The 20,968-nt window shown below is 48.9% G+C and overlaps 1 protein-coding gene across 1 annotated transcript; it reads left to right on the top strand.

Annotated features, from left to right (window-relative positions):
- Positions 1 to 961: 961 nt before the first annotated feature.
- DZIP1L (DAZ interacting zinc finger protein 1 like) lies at positions 962 to 14,203 on the top strand. The gene is made up of 15 exons (XM_026855550.1): positions 962 to 1,032; positions 1,705 to 2,229; positions 3,132 to 3,216; positions 4,111 to 4,235; positions 4,613 to 4,771; positions 4,945 to 5,082; positions 5,633 to 5,695; positions 6,833 to 6,863; positions 7,685 to 7,729; positions 8,197 to 8,333; positions 9,473 to 9,665; positions 10,038 to 10,242; positions 11,028 to 11,179; positions 11,978 to 12,117; positions 12,871 to 14,203. Exons 1-15 carry the CDS (start codon positions 1,030 to 1,032, stop codon positions 13,000 to 13,002), a joined length of 2,133 nt encoding a protein of 710 aa, XP_026711351.1. The 5' UTR covers positions 962 to 1,029; the 3' UTR covers positions 13,003 to 14,203.
- Positions 14,204 to 20,968: the final 6,765 nt, after the last annotated feature.

The raw sequence follows: 20,968 nt of genomic DNA, 5'->3' as shown, positions 1-20,968 counted from the left end.
TTCAAAGCAGTTGTGGACCCCTAGTATTTAAATGCAACACAGAGAGGCCCTGGTGAGAGATGGAACTACAGGCAAAAAAGGTATTTAGGTGCCTGATGAGCTGTTTTAAACAGACCAGAGAGAGGCAGAGATGTTTAGGGACTTACACATGGCAGTTATTAGCAGCGGAGGAGCAGACACTCTGAGACCCGGAGGAGACTGCAGAGTTGGCAGTGGGTCCAAATGCAGCTGAGCTGGACTGAGAGCAAACCATCCTTCCAAGGAGACAAGAAGCACCATGCAGATGAAGCAACCCTGGCAGTGAAGGTAGCAAAGACCTTGGGGTAGGGGTAGAAAAACAGTCCCATGGGCTGGAAAATGCTCACAGGCTTGCAGACCCCACCTGCTGCATTAACCAGCTCCACCCTGTGCAACGCCCAGTAATCCCTGGGAAACCGTGTGATTGCTCCGGCATCAAAAAAAGATGAGGACAGGATCATTTTATCCCCCAACACATGCAGGCACCATGAAAAGTGTCTTTGCTAGGCTCTCAGTTGGAAAACCCCTGCATGCAGAGCTGGTGCAGCCCAGCAGCCCCCTGCCCTTGCTCTGCCCACGCCACCATCACCCTGTGTGTCTGGTAGGGCCTTGCCCTGGAGAAATGTAAGTGGGAGGTTTTTGAGGACTGAAATTAGATAAAAAACCCTGATTTGGATACTCTGCTGCTGCAAACAGGCAGTGATAACCGCTGCCCCCTGTTCCTCTGAGTCAGTGGAGGAAAGCCTAGGAAAGCTTTGCTTTCTTGCACCATGCACACTGTTATTCAGCATCTCCCTGGGTTGCCTGACCCTGCTTGTCCTCATCTCGGGAGCACAGAAGGAGCTGCAGGCTCTGCAGGAGGCACGGGCGTGTGCCGGGCAGCGGGCTGGCTGTGACTCGTGTTACCACCGTACACAGCACACCCAGCAACACACCAACACTGCTCTGGCTGATCTGCTCTGTGTCCCAGGGCGCCCAGCCTGGGGGGGAGCCCAATCTGCATCCAAAAATATGGTAAGTGACCTTTCAGCAAAGAGCATTTTTTAAAAAATGACGTATCTTAAAGGTGGTGAGTGGGTGCAGAAGAGGAGAAATTATAACGTGGGGCAGCAGTAAATCCCTAGCTGGAGACTAAGAACAACATAGGTCTATTTCATAGATTTAAAACTATGTATTTAAACTATCATTTTAGTTTTAATTATTGTTCAGGATACAGCTAGGCAAAAAAGCAAACACCACTTCTGGGAGTGCTCTAGGTTTAGCTCAGAGCAGGGCACCATGGAAGGCAGCACGCTATTATATTAAAACATGTCCAGTGTTTACTGTGTATTGTTTTCAAAACAGGCTAATTCTGTTTCCCTAAAACAGGTACACTCAGGAGGGATTTACAAGTTCATTCAGAATGGGTTATTGCAAAGTGTTCCAATGCGACACTTTTAGAAGTCTCCCTTACCAAAAGCAGATGGTGAATAAACTGGCAGAATTTTTCTTTTTGTGGAATTTGGCAAAGCAGTAGATAGCAGTTCTGGATGGGAAAGGGAACGGAAGGGTTTTTTATTTGCTGCCATGTAAGATAAGCTCTGATCCGCTCCCCTGTGCCCGTGGCGTGTGCAGGCTGTTGGGGGCTGCATCTGAGCCAGAGGATGACTGTGGGGTCAGCCCTGACGCATCCCTTTTGCCTTCCAGCACTTTTCTGCAGACTCACTGCACCAGCCTGTGCCTGGGGCTGCAGGGATGCCAGGGGCATTCCCAGGACTCACCATCCCAGTGGACATCCCCCCCTTCCACTTCCAGACCCGCCGGGTCAGCGTGGACTGGCGTTGCTTCAGTGCCATCGATGTGGAGCGGGTGGCCCGGGAGGTGGACGTGGCCGCGCTCCAGGAGCACATCACCGGTGTCACCTTCTGTGACCTCGATGGGGAGCGGTGCCCCCACTGCGGGCAGCCGGTAGACCCCATCCTGCTGAAGGTGCTGAGGATGGCCCAGCTGAGCATCGAGTACCTGCTGCACTGCCAGGAGCGGCTGGGGACCAGCCTGGCCACGCACGCCCGGCGCCTGCAAGCTGCCCACGCCGAGCTGGCGTACACCCAGCAGCAGGTGGCAGAGCAGGAGGTGCAGCTCCGGGGGGTGAAGGAGGAGAACAGGAGGTGGAAGAAGCTGATTGCCATGCAGCAGCTCCTCCTGCAAGCTGGCCCCCACACCTACTGCAAGGTGCGTGGTGGAAAGGTGTAAGAGGTGCAAAGCACATCCCCGTGCAGAATGCTCTTTGCTGCAGCACCCTGCCATTGTAGCCTTGCTGTGGTTACACCTTGGCCCTGGAAAAGGTGCTGGCAAGCCCTGCTGCTTTGCCTGGCACTGGTTCATCACCTCCATGGAGATGCAAAACCCCTCCTAGGGAAGCTCCCTTTTTTGTGCTAACTACAGGTAGTCAGAGCTGCACAGAGTGTGAGACATAGGGTCTGTAGAGGGCTAGCTGGGGAGGGCTCACAGGATGCCTGTGTTCTGCGGGGACACTTCATGCCAGGGAGACTTTAAACATCCTCAAGACCAGTGAAAGATTTGTGGATGCTCCTGAATTTGGTGCTTATTTTGCTTTTCAAGCCCTCCAAGATTTTCCCACCCATTCAGAGGAAGCCTACTGCCTGTGCCTTTTTGTCTGCTGTTTCTCCATCATTGAATCAACCTGCTCACTTACTCCTGGAGAGTAAAAGCCACCCAAACCAGGTGATTCAGGTGCATGTAGCCTAGTCATCCCCACAAGTACAGTTATCCGTTCCTCCAGAGCCAGAGCAGGACCCTGTTATAAGCAGGACCTCACTGCTGCTTTGGCCACCTTATTGCTGGGGAAAGCAGTAATTTTTTTTTCACCAAGAGTATCCCTGCATCATCTTGGCTTCTGCCTTCTCCTGACCCCTGAAAGGTTTTTTCTTTGGCTTCAGACAGAAGAAACTCCTAATACCCTTTGCCTATGTATCTTCAACATGACAGCCACATCTCTTGATGTCTCCCCTTTTGCTTTAAAGCAGCAAAGCTTTGTCTGCCAGGCAGGGGACGTGGGGAGTTCCCCTTTCTACACATGCTGGTTCCTCTGCTGACTTTTGCACCCTCCCCAGTGCTACCTCTGTGATAAAGCCTTCATGAACGATTCCTTCCTGCAAGCCCACATTCAGCGCCGGCACGCAGAGGTCACCAAGGCAGGTGAGCACTGGGACAATTTCTCCCTTCACTTTCCTAGGCAGGTTTTCCCCCACTGGATGTAGGTGCTTCAAACCAGAGTGACCATAAGAGGTTAAAGACAACTTCTTATAAATTCCTTCTTCTTCTCCATTTCTATGAATATTGACTGAATTCTTTCTGCTTGCTGCCTTTCCCTCAAGCACAGGTAGGACATACAGTCAAGGCTGCATGTGCATTTACAGCTCATCTCTGTGCCTCAGTTCCCTAAGGATCTTCTTCACCCAAAGATTCCATGTGACCATGGGGATGGATCTACACTGAGGAGTTTTGGAGCATGTTTTGCTAGTGTGGGAGAGGGATTCACCTTCCTCATGCCCCTTCTTTGGGAAAGAATTGATGCTCCTTCGTAAAACATTCTGAAAGCTGCAGGTGTAGCGTGCTGTGTGAGAGCTGCGGAGCCTCCTTACAGCTTCACTTGCACCCAACTCTTGAACTTGGCAGATAAAAGCTGCTGTTGCTGTTTGCTGGAAGGTTGAAACGCCAGCCCAGGGCTGATGCAATGCAACAGGTTGAGCTTTGCTCCAGAGGCACCTTTCCCTGTGCAGCCTGAAATGTCCAAGCAGGGCACTTCGGCTGCTGGAGAGAGCAAGCCCTGTGCAAAGTCACAGTGCTCCAGGAGCTGCTAATCCCTCCAAGTTTACAAAAATTTAAAATATCTTTTTAAAAAAAATCAGAGGCCACATTTATCATGTTTTTTTCCTGCAGCTCAGCTACTTACTTCTCCACCCTGAAACCTACAGTGGTTTTGCTTGATGCTTTAGTAGGATTCTGCACCCCACCCAAAGCAAAATCCTAGTAGGAGCCGTCAGATCACTACCCTTGCTTACAGCACCTCTGTTCCCCTGAGATTTGCAGAGAGGCAGAAGACAAAGCAGGTGAAGCAAATGGAGCACGAGGTGGAGGAGCTGAAGGTGAAACTGCAGGAGGCGCAGCAGCAGCTGGAAGTGGAGAGGGAAGCAGAGAAGATGCGCAGGGAGCAGGTACAGTGCGAGAGCACCACTGCCTGTTGGGAAAAAATAGGGAGAAGAAGCGATGAGACATGGGGTGTTTTTAAAGCACAGGTGAAAAAGGTGCTGAAAAATATTTTATGGTGGGACTTGTGTTTATTTCTTCAGAAAATTTGCCTCCAAAAATTCCCATGGGAAATGTCACATGGAAATAAGGACTGTGTAAGTGTGCCTGCCCAGGAGGCTGTGCTGCCTCAGCCACCCCGTGGTGTGCCCACAGGCTCTGACAGTGATGGTGGGAAGAGAGCGTTAGCATTCATCCTGCTGGCACCAGGACAGAAGCTCCAGCCCTTGGTGCTTCTGCTCTGCAGCCAAGATGTCTCCAGTCCCAATTTTTCCACTCTCTTTAGGAAATGGAGAGAGCTCGCCAGCGAGAAGAGGAGGGTAGGAGAGATTTGGAAAGGTGGAAAGAGGAGAGGACAAAGCTGCATGAAGAGATAGATGGCCTGAGGCAGCTCTTCCTCACAGCGTTCAAGGACCTGGCCAGCAGGAGCAGTGCCGTGGAGGGGGTGAGCAAGTATCCCATATGCTCCTCAAGGCAGGCAAGGAGATGTCCAAGGAGATGGACCAAGTGGCATCACAGGTTCACAGCCCAAAGAGGCCACTTTTGGGGGTCAGAAGCAGTGACTGGACAAGGAAAGTGGAACCTTCTGAGGAACACACAGCTCTCTCCCCACTCCAGAAACTGCAGGAGCTTCAGGCCAGAGAGGTGGCGGAGTCCAACCTGGGGACCCTGCAGGACGATGACACCGAGGAGGCACGGTGGTGGGCACCAGTCCGGGCAGAGCTGCAGGGCAAGCAGGAGAGGGTGTCAGTGCCGGTGAGCATTGCGGTACCCATGTCCTTACCCCTACTGTGCATCCCAGGACGTGAGTTTGGATGGAGATTGACCCACACACCTCTGCATGCACCTGATTTACGTTTGTCTGGTCTCAGCTCAGGTTCAGTTATCAATGGGCTGCTGCTGGTGTAGAGCACTGACAATCCCAGTCCAGAAATGGGACCTGGGGGGGTGCAGAGGGCATGTCACAGTCCCAGGTCAGCCCTGCTTACTGCAGGGAAACCCGTCTTCACCAGAGCACTGCAGATGGTCACCATATAGAAAAGCACTTAAATAAGAAAAGGGAATTTATTTACCCATGCATCAACCTCCTCCACAACTAAAAGCATCTGAAGAATGCTTTACTGTGCATGGTACCTCTGAGCATGGAAGTGAGTTGGGAACAACACTGCCATTATGGTGCCAGCTTTCTTTTGGGACCCAAAGGGAAGTTGAATTTCACTGAGCATGGATGCAATCGGGTGCCCATAGCCACAAAAAAACCCAATTTACAACCCAGGGAGGGAAATGTCTGTGTTTCATTTGACAGAGGGCAGAATGGAGGCAGGCACTGAAGGACCTGTGGAGGAAGAACCACACACAGGAGCTTCAGGTAGGTGCTAGATGTCCTTGGCAGCTCCCAGGCACTTCATTCAGAAAAGGCCTTGTTTCCTTTATGGTTCAAAACCCAGAGATGTTAGGTCACTTCAGAAGAACTGAGGATGCCCTCTCTGCAGATCAGTCTGGCAAGTGGTAGGCAGAAAGAGCAGGACTACACACTTTAAATGAGCCTTGACTGGACTTCAAAGCCCAGGGCAAGAGAGTGTAGTTATGTTATTACAGAAAGAATAAAGGAAATGCAGCAACCAAAGCTGTGTCCTATCATGGCTGATGAGAAGACACAAGCTTGCCACCAGCAGACTTTGAAGCTGGCTGTACATCTTCTGCAAGGCCAGATCTGTCCTTTGGAGGACATCTCAATAATGAATGGAAGTCCAGAGAGCTGCCCTTGATGGCGAAGGAAGAGGTGGCTCCAAGTCCATTTTTACAATGTTCAAGTCTTCTTGTTCCTTTTTTGCCCCTTTCTGTTGAAGAAAGAGAACAAAACACTCCATGTCGCCCTATCCCAGGACCAGTGGGCATTTTTGGACCATGTCCATCAGCAGATGGATGCCCTCAGCACCCATCTCGGGAGCAGCCCAGGGTCTCAAAGTCGCAGGAGAAAGCGGCAAGTGAAATAAAAAAAGGGGCCTTGGTTCATTAAGAGGGTTTAAGTGGTTGTTTAAGCATCATTAAAATATTTCCTGAGTTAAGACTAAGCCCAATTTCAAGCCCATTCTGTAGTGCTTTTGGCTCTTTTTTACACTAATTAAACACAAAGCATTACATAAATATAATCAGCACAAACCATGCCCACTGAGATGTAGATCATCAGAGAAACACTTTGCATGGCAGTTTGGGTCGTCTTTTACTTGTTATGAGATCCATGAATAGCACATGAGGTATAACAGGATGGCATCTGGTGTGCTAGTGATCTTATTATGGAAAGGAAAGCCCCTAAGATGGCCCCTTGCAAGCATGGTCTGCTTACACACTTGAGGAGTGTATGTGTCCACTTAAGGCTCTTGCTATTTTCTGCTCCTTTTTTGAATGCATTTAATAATAATAACTCTGCAGAGAGAGGAAAAATTACCAAAAATTAGAGACAAAGAAATGATCTTTGAATGATGCCTTGTCTGTTTCATTACAGATCAATCTGGTCTCTGCAAGCAAACCTGAAGGTAATGACTGCATTTTTAAAGTGAATCAATTTGAGTCTAGATAAATTTTTCATAGCTAACAGCCCTTCAGAGCAAAACGTCTTCTCTGCATCCCTCTACAAAAGAGTGCCATGAAAAAGCCTGTCCAGGAAAAGCCTCTCCAGGGAGTTGGCTGTATGTCCTCTCACATGAAGCCATGGAGTGGACACCTTCCAGTACCTTGACTATCTGATGCAACAACAGTGACCAGTTCTGGTCGCTGGCACAAGACTAATGTGTCCCTTGGGTGCGTTTTTTCATTGTAGCCATTCCCCAAAGTAATGGGATTTCAATCAAGCACTCACAACAAATGGATGACCTTGCCTTCTCCAAAGTGATGCCAGTGGTTATTTGCATAAAAATAAGGAGCTAAGGCATGCTTTGGTTTCTTCTTTATAGTCTGGGTTTTCTATAATCAAGTGCCAAGGAAAGAAAGGAGACTTTCCTGTGGCGCAGTCACAGACCCAGCCAGGTGCTGCTGCTCAGAAAACAAAAAAAAGGCCATAAAACAGGGATGGCTATTAGCAAATACCCAAGGGGTACATCGTTGACCTCAGTCCTGAGGGGTAGATGTTTACCCACTGACATCCCCCAGTTGGTGGCCTTGGCAGGCGAGCACCCCAGGGTTTCCCTCGGGGATGTTCTCTAAGGGCTGGTGCCAGACCTGGGCCAGCCTCGGATCCCCAAAGGGACAGGTGTGTCCATACTTTCCATATAGGAAAACCAGGTGATGATCAGTGCTTGTTTCTGTACTGTGGCCTTGGCTCCTCTTTGACCCTCACAGGCTCCTTTCTTCCCTGCAGTGACCCGGGAGGTGACTAAAGCGGTGGCTGATGAAGAGTCATCAGGTGGGTGCCAGAGTTGTGACCGTCCCTATCCCCAAAACAGCAGGATGAAGCTGGCGTTTGGCTTGGGGTGTTGTTCAGTGAGGATGAGGGGGCGCTGGGCAAAGCTGGTGGTGCTGAGGTGGTGGGCTGAGGGCAGAGCTGGTGAGCTCATTGGTCCCCTCTCAGCTGGGAAGAGTACAACAGCACCATGACCAGCCCTGCTGCCAACACGTCACCAGGGAAAGCTGCTCCAGGCAGCTCCTGGCTGTGGGTGGGATTTTGCAAAGTAATTTTTGTGGGAAGGAGTTGATCAAGTTAGAGGTGGAAGTGTCCCCTTCATAGAGAGATGTAGTTGCTGAGAGCAACCAGTTGCTTGCTCTGGGACTGATCAGACCCATGTCCTCAGAGAGGAGAAGGGTCCCACCAGCCCCTCCCAGGGCACAGCCCGTATGTCGCTGCACTGGTACCAGCACCCACCTCTACTGCAGACAGGAAGGAGGCCACCCTGAGTGGGAAGCAGAGGCTGCTGGAAGCTCTGCAGAGAAACCCAGACCTCCTGAAGCAGTTTCGCCCCATCCTCGAGGAAGTGCTGGAAGAAAAGCTGGAGAGTATGGGGGTCAAGAGGGTAAGTCTGTCCTTTCAGTGCCAGCATCTGCAATGCCAGCCCCAAGGCAGTGCAGGGACACAAAGACTGCTATGAACTGTCTTGTTTTTCTGGGGGGTGGCAACCGAAACACTAACAGGCATAAAAAAATCCTCACCTGGAGCAATCACATCCTGAGAGGCAAATGGGAAGGTGGAGGCAGAATTGCACAGCAGCACAGGGTATAAACTGCTATAGTCCCATCTCTGAGGTTGGTCATCAGCATGTCTCCAGCAAATCTTTCTCACAAGCAGCCTTTCATATGCTAAATTACTCAGGGCTCCCTCTCTTCTAGGGAAGGAGGGTGTTTGAGGGCACAGAAGCCCCTGTCATGGGAATTTCAAGGGGACTTTCACTGTCCAAGTCCTTTACATGCCAAGCATATTAAATAGTACTTCCTGCAAGTCTTCCTGAGCTCTGGGCAATGTAACACCACCACCTAGCACCTTGCAGAGCTGGTGCAAGGGCGGTGAGCAGGCAGGCAGCAGACAGAGGTGCTGGGGAGCCACATTGCTCCATGGAACCACATTTCTGAGCATGGCAGCATTTCTGTTTCGGGTCCGAAGGCACAGAGGGAAAGCAGTGACTGAATGACTTCTCATGTGATTGTTTCCTGAGGAGCACTTCTGGCTTTATTTCACATAGACTGGAGCCCTGGCATGTCCCCCCTTTCCCCAGCATGTTATTCACGAGCACTGAGGTGGTGTCAAAAGCAGCAGAGTTACCCAAATCCAGACCCACAGGCATACACTCACCTTCACTTCTCATCATTTTATATCTTTACAAGCACAGGACGTTCATGGTTGCAAAACTTCCTCGAGATGTAAATACTTCCCAAGAGAAAATCCTGCACTTAACCTGTAGCCTAGATATTGCCAAAAATACCTGATATTTACCCTTCAGCAGTCATTTACCAAATCAGATGATGGCTTTGCAAGTGTGGGCTGTTTGCATGGGAAACATCATGCTGGGGAAATGATGGGTGTCAGGGCTGGTGAGAGCTTCCTTGGGCTTTGAGCTTGCAAGATGCTCTCAAGATATGGGTAGTGCTGCCAAGCACTTGTTTTCCCAGCTAGTGCTGTCAGGACAATGTCAGTCTCCTCAGCTGCCCTCTGCTTTAGGTTGTGAAGGGGATCTCCACTCAGACCTACAAAAGCCTCCAGGCAATGGTCAGGCTTCAGCAGCAACAAAAGGCTGAGAAATTTCCTGGTCTCCTCCATCTGAGGGATGAGTTGTTCCAAGCAGTCATGGGGAAAGTAAGGCGATGCAAGAAGCCCAGCAGTGCTTTGCCTCGACAGCTCTCCATTATTCCAGGTGAGGTGACCTCCTGTCCTCTCTAGCTACTGACCATGGGGACCTGTGGCCACCCACTGATGGCCACGGGATGCTGTCCCCTTACCACTGGGGCAACAAGACAGAGAAGGGCAGGAAAGGGCATTTAGGGTGATGCAAGTCTCTGAGATTTCTCTCTGCATATTGACCTTACATGGGTTGGCCTGACATATTCAGGAAAAACATCAGCTGTCCCCAAATGCCCCATCAGAGTTAAATACAGGATTGGCAGTGCTTTCAAATCCCTTTCCCCCTTTTTCTACACAACCCCATGTCAGCTGGGCTCCGTGGCTTCCCCAGCTACCTGGAGGTGGGTGGGTGGTGATTCTCTTTGCTCTCAATACTGCCTTCCAGCTCAAAGCCCAAAGAACCCCAGGTCCCTTCATGGGTCACAACCCATGGCAATGCCAGCTGCAGTAGAGCCTGAAGCCTCGGTGATCCTGCAGCCTGCTCCTCGGAGCAGATCCCGCTCCACCCACAACACCACGAGGACTATCTCGGGCACCCTGCAGACCTCCAAAGCCATCAATCCCCACCAAGGACTTGTCCCACGGCAGAAGTGAGTCCATCATCTCCTTTTGGTCTCCAGGCAGGTGGACAGTGCCCAGGACCCTCAGCAACAACCTGGCCCTGAGTATGCTGAGTGCTGCCACCAGCACCTGTGGAAACAGCAATTGGTGGTGGGTGATGTGGCACCCCAGAGGGGTTTGTTTTGGAAAAGGAATTTCCTGGGTTGTCTTGTCCCTGCCTGTATGGGCTGACTCAAACAACTCAGCAAAGACAGACCTGAGGGCTTGTACCCACCATGTGGTGCTGGAGACAAATATGGGGCATTTCCCACTGGTGTCCGGCTCCTTCTTCCCCCTGCAGAGGTTCTGCAAGGGGATGGAGTTCTCTTGGGGTTTTGGAGCAAAAGTATTAAAGATGTAAAATAAAAGCTTGGAGAAACTGTGCAGACTGTGAAGAGAAGAAACAATGTAGAGAGGGTGTGAGGTGCAGAAGAGAGGAAGAGGAGCTTACCTGTGACCAAGAGCAGGTGAGGAAAAGGAGTTCCTTGTTTGCTCCAGGAGCAAGAGAAAACCAGATCCAGGTTTTAAACTTAAGCAAAGCAATATCAGGCAAGGTATGAATGTGATTATTTGTTGGCAATGTTAGCAGTGAGGTGTTTGCAGTCAGTGGATGCGATGGACCTGTCCACGGGGAATGCAGGCTTCTCCATGGGCTGCTCTGCTCTGGGCCAGGTCACAGCCCAGAGCATCACAGGGACTCTCTGCATCTGCCTCAGGAGTGGGGAAGGGGGACACAAGAGCAACCCCATGCCTGACCCACCTCTCTCTGCACCAGCTCAGAAGTGATGCTGGGAGGGAAGCAGCCCACCCTGGCCCCGGTGAGGCTCAGTCCTAAGCAAGAGCCAGCACTTCCCGCAGTGGTGCTGGGGGAAGAGACCGACTCCAACAGGCCAGACCTGGACTCACTGGAGGAAACGGCTGGTTCAGGTACCACCTGTTCATGTAGCAACTGCTGTGGGTCAGGGCAGTGGTGGGGACAGTCCTGGCTAGCACTGTCAGTGCCACTGTGTCACCTTCTTCCTGGGGCTGAGGTGGGCTGAGTCTTACCCCGCCATCTCCCATCCCCAGATGGGGCAATGGGGCACTGGTGGCTTTATTCATTAGCAACTTGTGTGCCTGACGCTGCCAGGGTATTTTCCTAGGGTACAATAAATCCTGCAGCCCTGCCTTTGTGCAGGGGGAAACCAGACTGCCTACAGGACCCAAAGGGCTGTCAGACACAAGGAGGAAAGCTTGTTTTAACTGTAAAACCCAATGTGAACCGTGTGTCAGAGGATGGTATGGGGGCTGACCCATGGCCCATCAGAAAGTTGGGGGACAGTAGGAGCCACCTCTCACCTATGCATTAACTGTGGACAGCAAAAAGTACTCCTTGCACATGACTGTGGTGTCTGCCATGCCAAAAAAGAGCTTCTGGTGCTGGTCACCCACTGCTAACTTGGGCTGTGTGTGCAGATGGAGGTTTCCTCCAGCATCCTTGCATGCACCAGAACATTGCCCACCCAGTGTTTGCTCGGGGAGGGAAATCCCCGTGGTTTGTTCTACACACAAAACATTTGCTTCCTGAAACAGCTCTGTTGGCATTGGGCCCAGCCAGCACTAGTGAGTTTAAGCTATTTAGAAGCCAACTCTCCATGGGGTGGCTGGTGGTCCCCTCCCTCCTCACCCAGCTGTGACATCACCGTGCCTTGGGGCTCCCTGTTTAACCTGATCTGCCCTGCACAGGGACAGCCACATCCACGATGGTGAGGCTCTTGGAGAGACGCCTGGATGCAATGACACAGAGACAGCCTGGCAGGCTGAAACTCTTCCCAGCTGTGAGCTCAGCATCGCCCCAAACCAGCCAACCTACCAAGAAAATCCAGGTATCTTGTGCACATGGCCACAGGGATGTTTTCTGACATAATTTCCATTAAAAAAAAAAAAAAAAAAAAAGCCATGTCATACCCTCTCCTCATTCCTACCCATCAGCACTGCCACAGGGCATAGTCTGTGTGCAGGGAGTTCAAACTTACAGCAGCAGAGGCTTGGCCCTTGGCAGCTTCACCCGGTTGCAGACGTCTGTCCTTCCCCTGATGTTTGTCCATGCACCCTCCTTGGGGGCAAAAAAAATCAGTATTCATGCAGTTGAGAACAAAACAATAAGCACCAGAGAATCAAATTGAAAAAAGGTCTCTGGAACAAATCCAGAGATAATTGGAGTGATGCAATCGCAAAATTATTAAATTACTAAAATGGGACTTAAACATAACTTCAATTTATGGGAGAGAGCTGCTGTAATTAAAATGGTGGCAGTGTCAGAATCAAAATGCTTTTTTTAGAAAAAAAATTACCCAAGGAAGGCCCAGCATAAATACTGGGAAGATTTTTTTTTCCTTGATTCCATGACACTGACATTCTAGGCCTTCATCTGGCAGAGTAAAAAAAAAATTAAAATGTGAAGCATAAGGTTTATGGGACAACTTGTAAGCCAGGTTAATAGAAAAGGGGTCTCTTGGGTGGTGTCCTGATGCAACTACATTTGGTCCTCTTTGCTCTAATTTTTGCATCAGGGTGCAAATGTGGGTTGTGGGTCTGTCCCTGTCCCTCCCCTTCCCCTTCTCTGTGCTCCTCCCCAGTTTGCCGGTGACAACAGTGACCTGGAGACCTCCTCCGTGCAGGACTTGGCCGAGCCACCACTGATGCTGAGGGGACCACCTCGGTCCCCAGAGCCCTGGGGAGCTGAGCTGCGAGGGCACACGTGTTGGTGATTGGGAAGTGACAGTCCTCTGCCAGCAGCCACTGGATGGTGCCACAAGACCAGAAACGGGCAGCAACCGCTCTGCAGCCTTCCCATGGCTGCTCCCGGGCTCTGGCTGCCCCTCTTTTTTGGAAGATCCCAACATTGGGCCTCTCCCAGACAGCACAAGGGTGTTGGGTCCTCCCTGGCCAGCCGCTGTGAACTGCACCACCGAGGATAAATGCTCATGGTCCGAAAAGAAGTGATTTCTGCTCTCCCTCCGTCATGCACACGAGCAGTAACACAATGTCCGATGGTACCATGAGCTTTTGGAGCCCAAGCAGCTCTCCCTGGACTTTGCATCCCACAGGCTGGGTCCAGCTCTGTACCAGACAGAGTCTGGCACTTGTGTGTGGCTTTTTTATTCTTTAAGAAGTCCAGAAAACAAAGTCACGGAGGAGAGAAAGCAGCTTTCCTTCTTGTTGTATCTCTTTGCCGGTGCTCCCGAGGGTAATGGAAAAGGTCTCGTTTTCTGCTCCAGGAGGAACCTGCTCTGAATGCACTTGGACAAAGTAACAGACCACAGCTTCTGTCTCCCTCCTTGCCTCCTTGAATCAGTGGAAACTCCAGCCCAAAGAATGATTTTTTGCACTGTAAACATGACCACATAAGCCTGACTCTGCAGATATTGCTTATCTGTGTAAATTAAGTTCACTTTCCTAATTCTCTCTGTATTTTGTACATTTGCAGCAGTGCATTTATGATCTTGATCCCTTAAAAGCATGAAATTTTGGAAAATGCAACAGGAAAACCTGTCAGTTCTTAATTTCAGGGTTTTTTTCCAACCACTCCATCACTGGTTCAAACTTCTACAATTCCTTATTTCTAAAATTTACATGTGGGTTTTAATGCTAGGGAGCAGAAAGCCCAAGCAGGGCTGAGCAGAACAAGATGAATTAATTTAATTTCACTGAAGAGCAAAAGTGCCTTTCAGATAACTGTTCACAAACCTGCAGAAAACCCCTGATATTTTGCAAATCCCCATGTCCTCTGATAAATGCACATTCACCTGCATGCTTATACCCACCCATATGGTGTGGCTCTATAGCTGCATACCTTGAAAAGGATTTTTTACATTTTAATCCTTCAAGTTTAAGGATATCTGGCTTGAGTTATTCATAGCTTACAGTGCTATTGCCAGATGTATTACTTCATGCTGTTTAACAACTGTTGTTCTTAGAAGGGATCTTTTCACCCCTTTCAGAGCACTGGTATTGGTAACCAAGAAAAAGAACTGAGCTTTTTACCTGTAAAAACTATAGATGGAGGTAGCAGTGAGCATTTGCTTTTGGGAGAGGGGTGATAGGAAACCTGTCCTGGCTCACACACCTCTGCCCTCGCTGTCTACCTTACAGCAGCCCTGGGCTGGGCTCTGGTGCTGGCATGGTCCAAAACCAATGGGGAAATAATTTTCTGCTCAAAAGAGCAAACAGGGCAGAAAGCAGAAACTGTTTCATGTTGACTACGTGGCAAGCTCTGGGCCAAGGCAGGTGCCTTGCCTGGCACTAAAATCTAAATCACACCCATTCTGCCGGCTGCTGACCAAACCCTGCCAGGTCCAGGTCTGGCTGCTCTGGCTGCTCCTGCACTTATTCACCTGGTGACAAGTGCAAGAATCACTTACATTCGTTTTCCCAGCATCTGTCATGCCTGAGGGGCTTTCAAGCACTGAGCTTTGCAGTGAGCTCCAAGTCCAAATGGTGTCAGAAAGGTGAGGGAAAACTTCCCTTAAGTTTAGGAAACTCCAAAAATAGCTGACAGCCTTGTGCTGAGTGAAAGGTAACGCTTATACTCTGACAAATAAATAAATACAGATACAGAAAGAGCATTTTTATTTCAGACTGTACATTTTGAGCCAGCATGTTCCATGGGAAGTTGTTCCCTGCGTGCTGAGACACACAGCAGAGGATGCGTGGTCGGCATGGAAGAGCCATGAAGATTCACCTTGGGTTATCACAGGTGATGGGCTCTGTCTCCAGAGAAGAGAAGAGGAGGGGGGGAAGTGACTCCAACGATACCAGCTCCATCAGTGTATCTTGTCCAAAAAAGAAATTTTACTCAGTATTTTTTTCCTGTTGTTGTATGGACTCTTTCCCCAGATAAAGCAACTGCTTGTCTACCTCTTTTTTAGAGTACTGTCCTTTTTTTGATGACACCAAATTGGGCCACATTGCTGGGTATGTGGCACAAGTCCTGCGTGCATTGGCACTGAGCAGAGCAAGAATGGTCCCAGTGCAAGCAGATTATTGCAGCCAGGGGAATGCAAACCAAAACAAAGCCAGAAGAAAGCACACAGTGGAAAAGAAAATCAGAACTGCAAGCAGGGACTCTTGCTCACGGCTGAGGTTAAGTAGGCAGACAGGTGTCCTGATATTTCCTTTGCACAAAGATTTGTGTCTGCATTAAGGAAACAAATTCAGCTTCTCCTACAGGAGAGCAACAATAGAACAAGAGGCACCTCCAAAATTCACAGAATCACAGAATCATCGTGGTTGTAGACCTTGAATCTCCTCCAGTCCAACCATGAACCTCACCCTGACTGTTCCCAACTCCACCAGATCCCTCAGCGCTGGGTCAGCCCGACTCTTCAACCCCTCCAGGGATGGGGACTCCCCCCCCTGCCCTGGGCAGCCCATTCCAACGCCCAACAGCCCCTTCTGCAAAGAAATACTGCCTCAGAGCCAGCCTGACCCTGCCCTGGGCAGCTTGAGGCCATTCCCTTTTGTCAGATTCGTTTGCCTCGCCCTGTAAAGATGTGATGCTGCAGCACCATGAGACAACGTGACTTTGGTAGGAGCAAAAGCAGTGGGGAGGCTACTGCAGGCAGAGGTGACCCATGCAAACCCCAGGCATCTTGCCTCATGCTGCCAGCACTTCTCAGAGCCTGACACCACATCTCTTCCCTCTCAAGCCTCTGGACCTCAGGTCAAATCCTGCCCACCAGCATGCTGTGGCTGTGCACCGCCAAGCAGAGAACAGAGTGGTGGAGCAGATTCAGGCCATGATGTGGAGCATATGTGCCTGTCCATGCTGCCCAACACCCCGAGGCTTTTCCTAAAAAGCTAAGAAAACCCCTGAAGTTTTGTGAAATGATGGAAGATGCAACCCTAGCATCATGACGTGATGTGGAGGAGAAGGGCCTGTCCAGCATCCATGCCTTTTCCTGGGCATGATTTTACCTTTCCTTCAGTGCAAGCAGCCCAGTCCTCACCCCTATGCTCTGACCTACGTCCCCCACCCAGGCCTGTAACCCCATCCCTCCATACCCAAACTGCTACCCTAAAATTCCCAAGGGCTTTTGTTTTCCACCTAATTTTTCAACCTTGTCTTGGAGGGGTTTCATTGGTCTTCACTAATTGTTGACACCTTGTTTCTCCTGTCAGTCAGAAGTGACTCCTTTGGATTCCTCCCGTCTGGAGTCTCTGGGAACACTAAAACGAGTTCGGAGGCAGCAAGATAAAGAACTAGCCAATTTAATGAAGGAGAAACCACACAAATCTGGGTTTCTCTGTGAAAAGGGGACCTTTGTAATACTACGACAAATTAAAGGGTTGGTTTTCACAAACACCACCCCAGCGGATGCCTGCACAACCAGCTTCCAGCTTGCAGGTACTGTAACAGGACAACAAATGGCCATAGGCAGGATCCCCTTCCAACAGGGGCAAAGCAGCCCAGCTACACTGAAATCAGTGGTCAGGCCCTTACCAAGATTTTAATCCCATTGGAGTCTCATGCTCTTCAAAATAATATATTTTGAGTTTTGTTTTTCTCAATGACTTTTGTCTTTATGGGGCTCCAGTTATTGGTAATACTTTCATAAAACATGAATATGCATGGGACAATTAGTAGATATTTAAACCACAACACTATCAATCTCTGAATGCAGCACAACACTCCCGAATAGTACCAAGCTGAAAAAAAATAAAGGAAAAGAAAAATCCTATCAAATTTATTCAACTGGAATATCTCACCCAGAAGCTATTCTCCCATAATATTTGGGGCAAGCACAGTGTCATAAATCTTAGTGCTATTAATCCGTAGACTCATTCATCTCTGTTCAGCTATATAAAAGCAATAACCTTGTCACTATAGGAAGGAAGATTGGGCTTTTAATTGCATATAGATTTCAGGAGAGTTCTTATCTCATAGTCCAATTTGTAGCTTCAGATATGCGTCTTTGCTTCCCTTGGTCAAAGTCCATGCAAATCCGCCGTGCTCTCACATACTTAGAAATGTTGCAGAAGCTCAGAAAGAAACTATACAGAGCTCTTCTGGCAGATAATACACACAGCCTTTTCAGCGTTTGCTTTATTAGACAAGCCTACATTTAATTAGCTCCTCTGAAACGGGATATGCATTTTTCAGAGTGCGGTCAAATTTATGGAAACAAAACCATGTCTGAGTGCAGGCACATGTGCACCCACACACATCACCAGTCACAATTTCCTTGACTCATCTCCCTCAGCTCTGCAGGTCCTACCAAATGCATCCTTTTCCCTGCAGTTTATTGTCAATAAAGGCAAAATAATCAGGGGAGGGTGGGGGGTGTCTTCCCTCTCTCACAGTAAAAATGGCAGGAGGAAACACTGGATTTATTTATGGGGCCAGGAGATCTGCAGTATCTGCGTTCTGGCTATTTCCAGGCTTTACTCAGCCAAAGACGCTGAGTAGAGGCACAAACCTCCTTGTTGCTGTTGCAATGGGTCAAACCAGCAAGCTCAGTTCAGCCCAGCAAATATTTAAGTGCTCCTCCCAAACAGCTGGGCAAGATGGTGAGGCTTTGCTCTGCATGCCTTGGTACGACACCCTACCCTCCACAAGTTTCTGCCTGCAGGGTGACCAGGTGAGAGCTGAGTGTGCTCCTTCGAACAGTTACACTGAGTTTCAAAGCCTAAATTCACACCTTTTAGAGGGTAAAGTGCCTCCCTGCAGTGCTGGGGAACTCGGCACAGCGTGGCGTGTAGAGGCTCTGTTTTGGGTGGGGGGCTCCCAGGGTGCTCCCCAGGCAGCGTATGGACCAGGCATCACCCCTTCCCCTGCGGCTGGCACTCAGCACCACGGACTGTGGGTGTGGCACAGTGTTCAGGTCCTTGGGATATGAGAGCACTGGGACATGATGATCTGCCACCAAGGCAATGATGGGACATCCTGGGAGGGGCTCGGATCTCATTTTTTTCTCAAAATCCAAGAAATAATTAGGGTATCCTCATTTTTCTCAACTCGTGGGGCTGCAGAGGAAAGCCTGGAAATGGGAACTTCGCTCTCGGTAAATACCTAGAGCTTTCCCTAAGCAAGTGGTTTCAGCTGCAGGACTTCCAGGAGACAGATCGGTTCAGCTGAAAAGGGGATATTTGGGTCCACATCTCAAGACAGGGAAACACCGTGTGCTTTCTACAGCAGGAACCACAGCTCTGTGGCCGCAGGTGCTGGTTCTCTCCATGCTGCCATGCCCCTGATGCACAATGTTCATCACTCAACATGGTGCCCACCACAAGATAAGGTCCATTATGGCCAGAAACAGAGGGGAGCAGCTGTAATATCAGGTGTTATTACACCACAAACAGGCACATAAATGAATGATTCTCTGCTTCAGAATGAGATTTTTTTTCCAGTAAATTTCGCTGCATTAAAATTTTTCATACTGCAAGTTTTCGGCTGAGGTAAGGAAATGAAAACTGATTTTGGAAGATTAGGAATCCACACACTGGCACACATCAGAGTCAAACCAAGAGATATCTGGCTCAGTGAGTTTGTCAGAGTATTTGTGTTGCATAAAAATAAAATGTAACTTTCAAAGGCGCTTCGTTATGATTTTATGCGTGCACCTTATTTTGTTCTAATGCAGTCGGAAACTTGTATTTCAAATTTTTCTGGGCATTTTTCTGTATTTTTCATTACCCTGTGTACTTTACCTAACCCCCACTTAATGTGTTTCCTATCTAAATTAAACATTCCATTCTTTTCAGCCCCTTTCCAGTGGGGGCTGGCAGGACTGAGAGCATACCAGCAATTTTTCTGCCCTCCTAAGAGCAGTGAAGTATTTAGAAGTGTTTAACTGCTACCTTGAAAGTTGGGCAGATGCTGGCCTGACCAAAGTGGCCTCAAACCCAAAAAGAGCCATGTGCTTGCAGGACTGTGCTCCTCAGCAAGCCCAGGGTCCTAGCAAGGACCTCTGATTTCATTGCGTCAGTGCGGTGGGGACCCCTGATGCTTATTCATCTGCTTTTCTGATATTTTCTCTTAGCATATAACTACGTATATCTTACAAAGGAAATAAAAAAGCCTCACCTTTTATTTTTCCCCTCAACTACACATAGTTGTCTATATTGCTCCCAAGAACCTGCAAAACCCAAAGCTGGGGTGAGTTTAGCTGAGCAGGAAGTTGGTAGCTGCTTTTCATGACAAGGAAACAACAAGTGAAAACAGTGATTTTGGTATTAAAGACTTTTTATTTTTTAATATTCATGTAAAAACAAAAAAATCCTGCCCATCAAACAACAAAACAAACAAAAAAATAAACCCAGTATGCAAAAAAAGACAGAAAAGCTAAGTCTATACTGAGAGATGGGGATAAAACCATAGTAGAGAATATTGATATTTTAAAAATAGGACAGAATTTGCCTCTGCAAAACTAAATTGTTCTCCTTTAAAAACAGATCCTTAGAACAAGTCCTTCACTAGTACCAAAGGGAGAGTCAGCACTGCCATCCAGCAGAGCTAGTGATCTAACCCAGGTGGCAGAAGGGGACAACGTCCAGCCTGAGGTAGGACCAAGAACTTCTGTTGGATGGAAGCTCTCCCCGCCTCTCTGCAAGGTGGCCATCTCCTCCAGCCATCAACCCCTGGTGCCACACCCTGCCAGGCATTCCCTCCTCCTCTCACTGACCTGCTTGAGGTGCAATGTCTCCACATCTCCTGGACATGTGCGGGAGAGGCACCTCCATGTGGTGGTGGAGAGCTGATGGTTATGGAGATCTGGTGAGTACTGTTTGTGCTCACTGGGATCACTGATGTTCAATGAGACAGCCTGCTCCCGATTCATACAAGCCTCTGGGGATGCCAGCTAGACTAGTAGCTTGACTTGCCAAAGGTCCAGCTCTGAAGAAATATTCAGTTCTACCTTTGATCCCTCCAGAACATGAAACCACTCAATGTAACATCAGTATTTCACCAAAAGAATTCTGCCAGTGAACTGCAGAGAATCTATAATCATTACAAGCAGGGCTAAAACCTATTGCAGATACCTGTCAAAATGGCTGCTTTGGAGGTTTTGGAGGTTTTGGACTCCTTTTTTCTCTCTACCTTGTCCCTCAGTAGCCTTTGCTCTGTTCATAGGCACTTTCCAGAGCTTTGCTAGGATGTGCTCTGGAGCCAGATGGGAGGACCTGCTAACGGCACACAGTTCTCCCCTCCCACCTAAGCTCTTGTGTCTCTTCCTCTGACTTCTTCAAAGAAATTTTCTCTCTGATAGATTGACTAGAAGCAGCAATGGCCCACTAAGGAGTTAATCTTCACATCATTGTGGGAAGAATTAACACAAGAAATTCCTGATGTCGGTATGAAGTTACACATCTAATGCTCCCTGGGATTTCTGCTCCAAATGTAACTAATTAATTCTAAATGAGAAATTCTTCTGGCTTCATTAAAAATGACATCTGCAGGAACACCGGTCACACACAGAGGTTTTCAGCTATTACAGCAAATATCTCGCATAGCAATAACAATGGATTATACATGTTCCCTGTAGACATCAGAAGAAATAAATACACTTTGGTATCATGGGTTATAGCAAATGCCTAAGTAACATAAATCAGATTAAATGTCACAGCAGATCAACACTGTAGTACCACCAGCAAAGCAGAGGTATATCTGAGTAAAAACAGTCACCAGGGAGGGAAATGCCATGACTATGGGGTCTGTATGCATTGCCCACAGCC

The sequence above is a fragment of the Athene cunicularia genome, assembly GCF_003259725.1.
Source record: "Athene cunicularia isolate RWA chromosome 9 unlocalized genomic scaffold, athCun1 chr9_part2, whole genome shotgun sequence".
Taxonomy (NCBI): domain Eukaryota; kingdom Metazoa; phylum Chordata; class Aves; order Strigiformes; family Strigidae; genus Athene; species Athene cunicularia.
The sequence above is the reverse complement of the archived record's forward strand: the minus strand, read 5'-3'. Positions and strand labels throughout refer to the sequence as shown.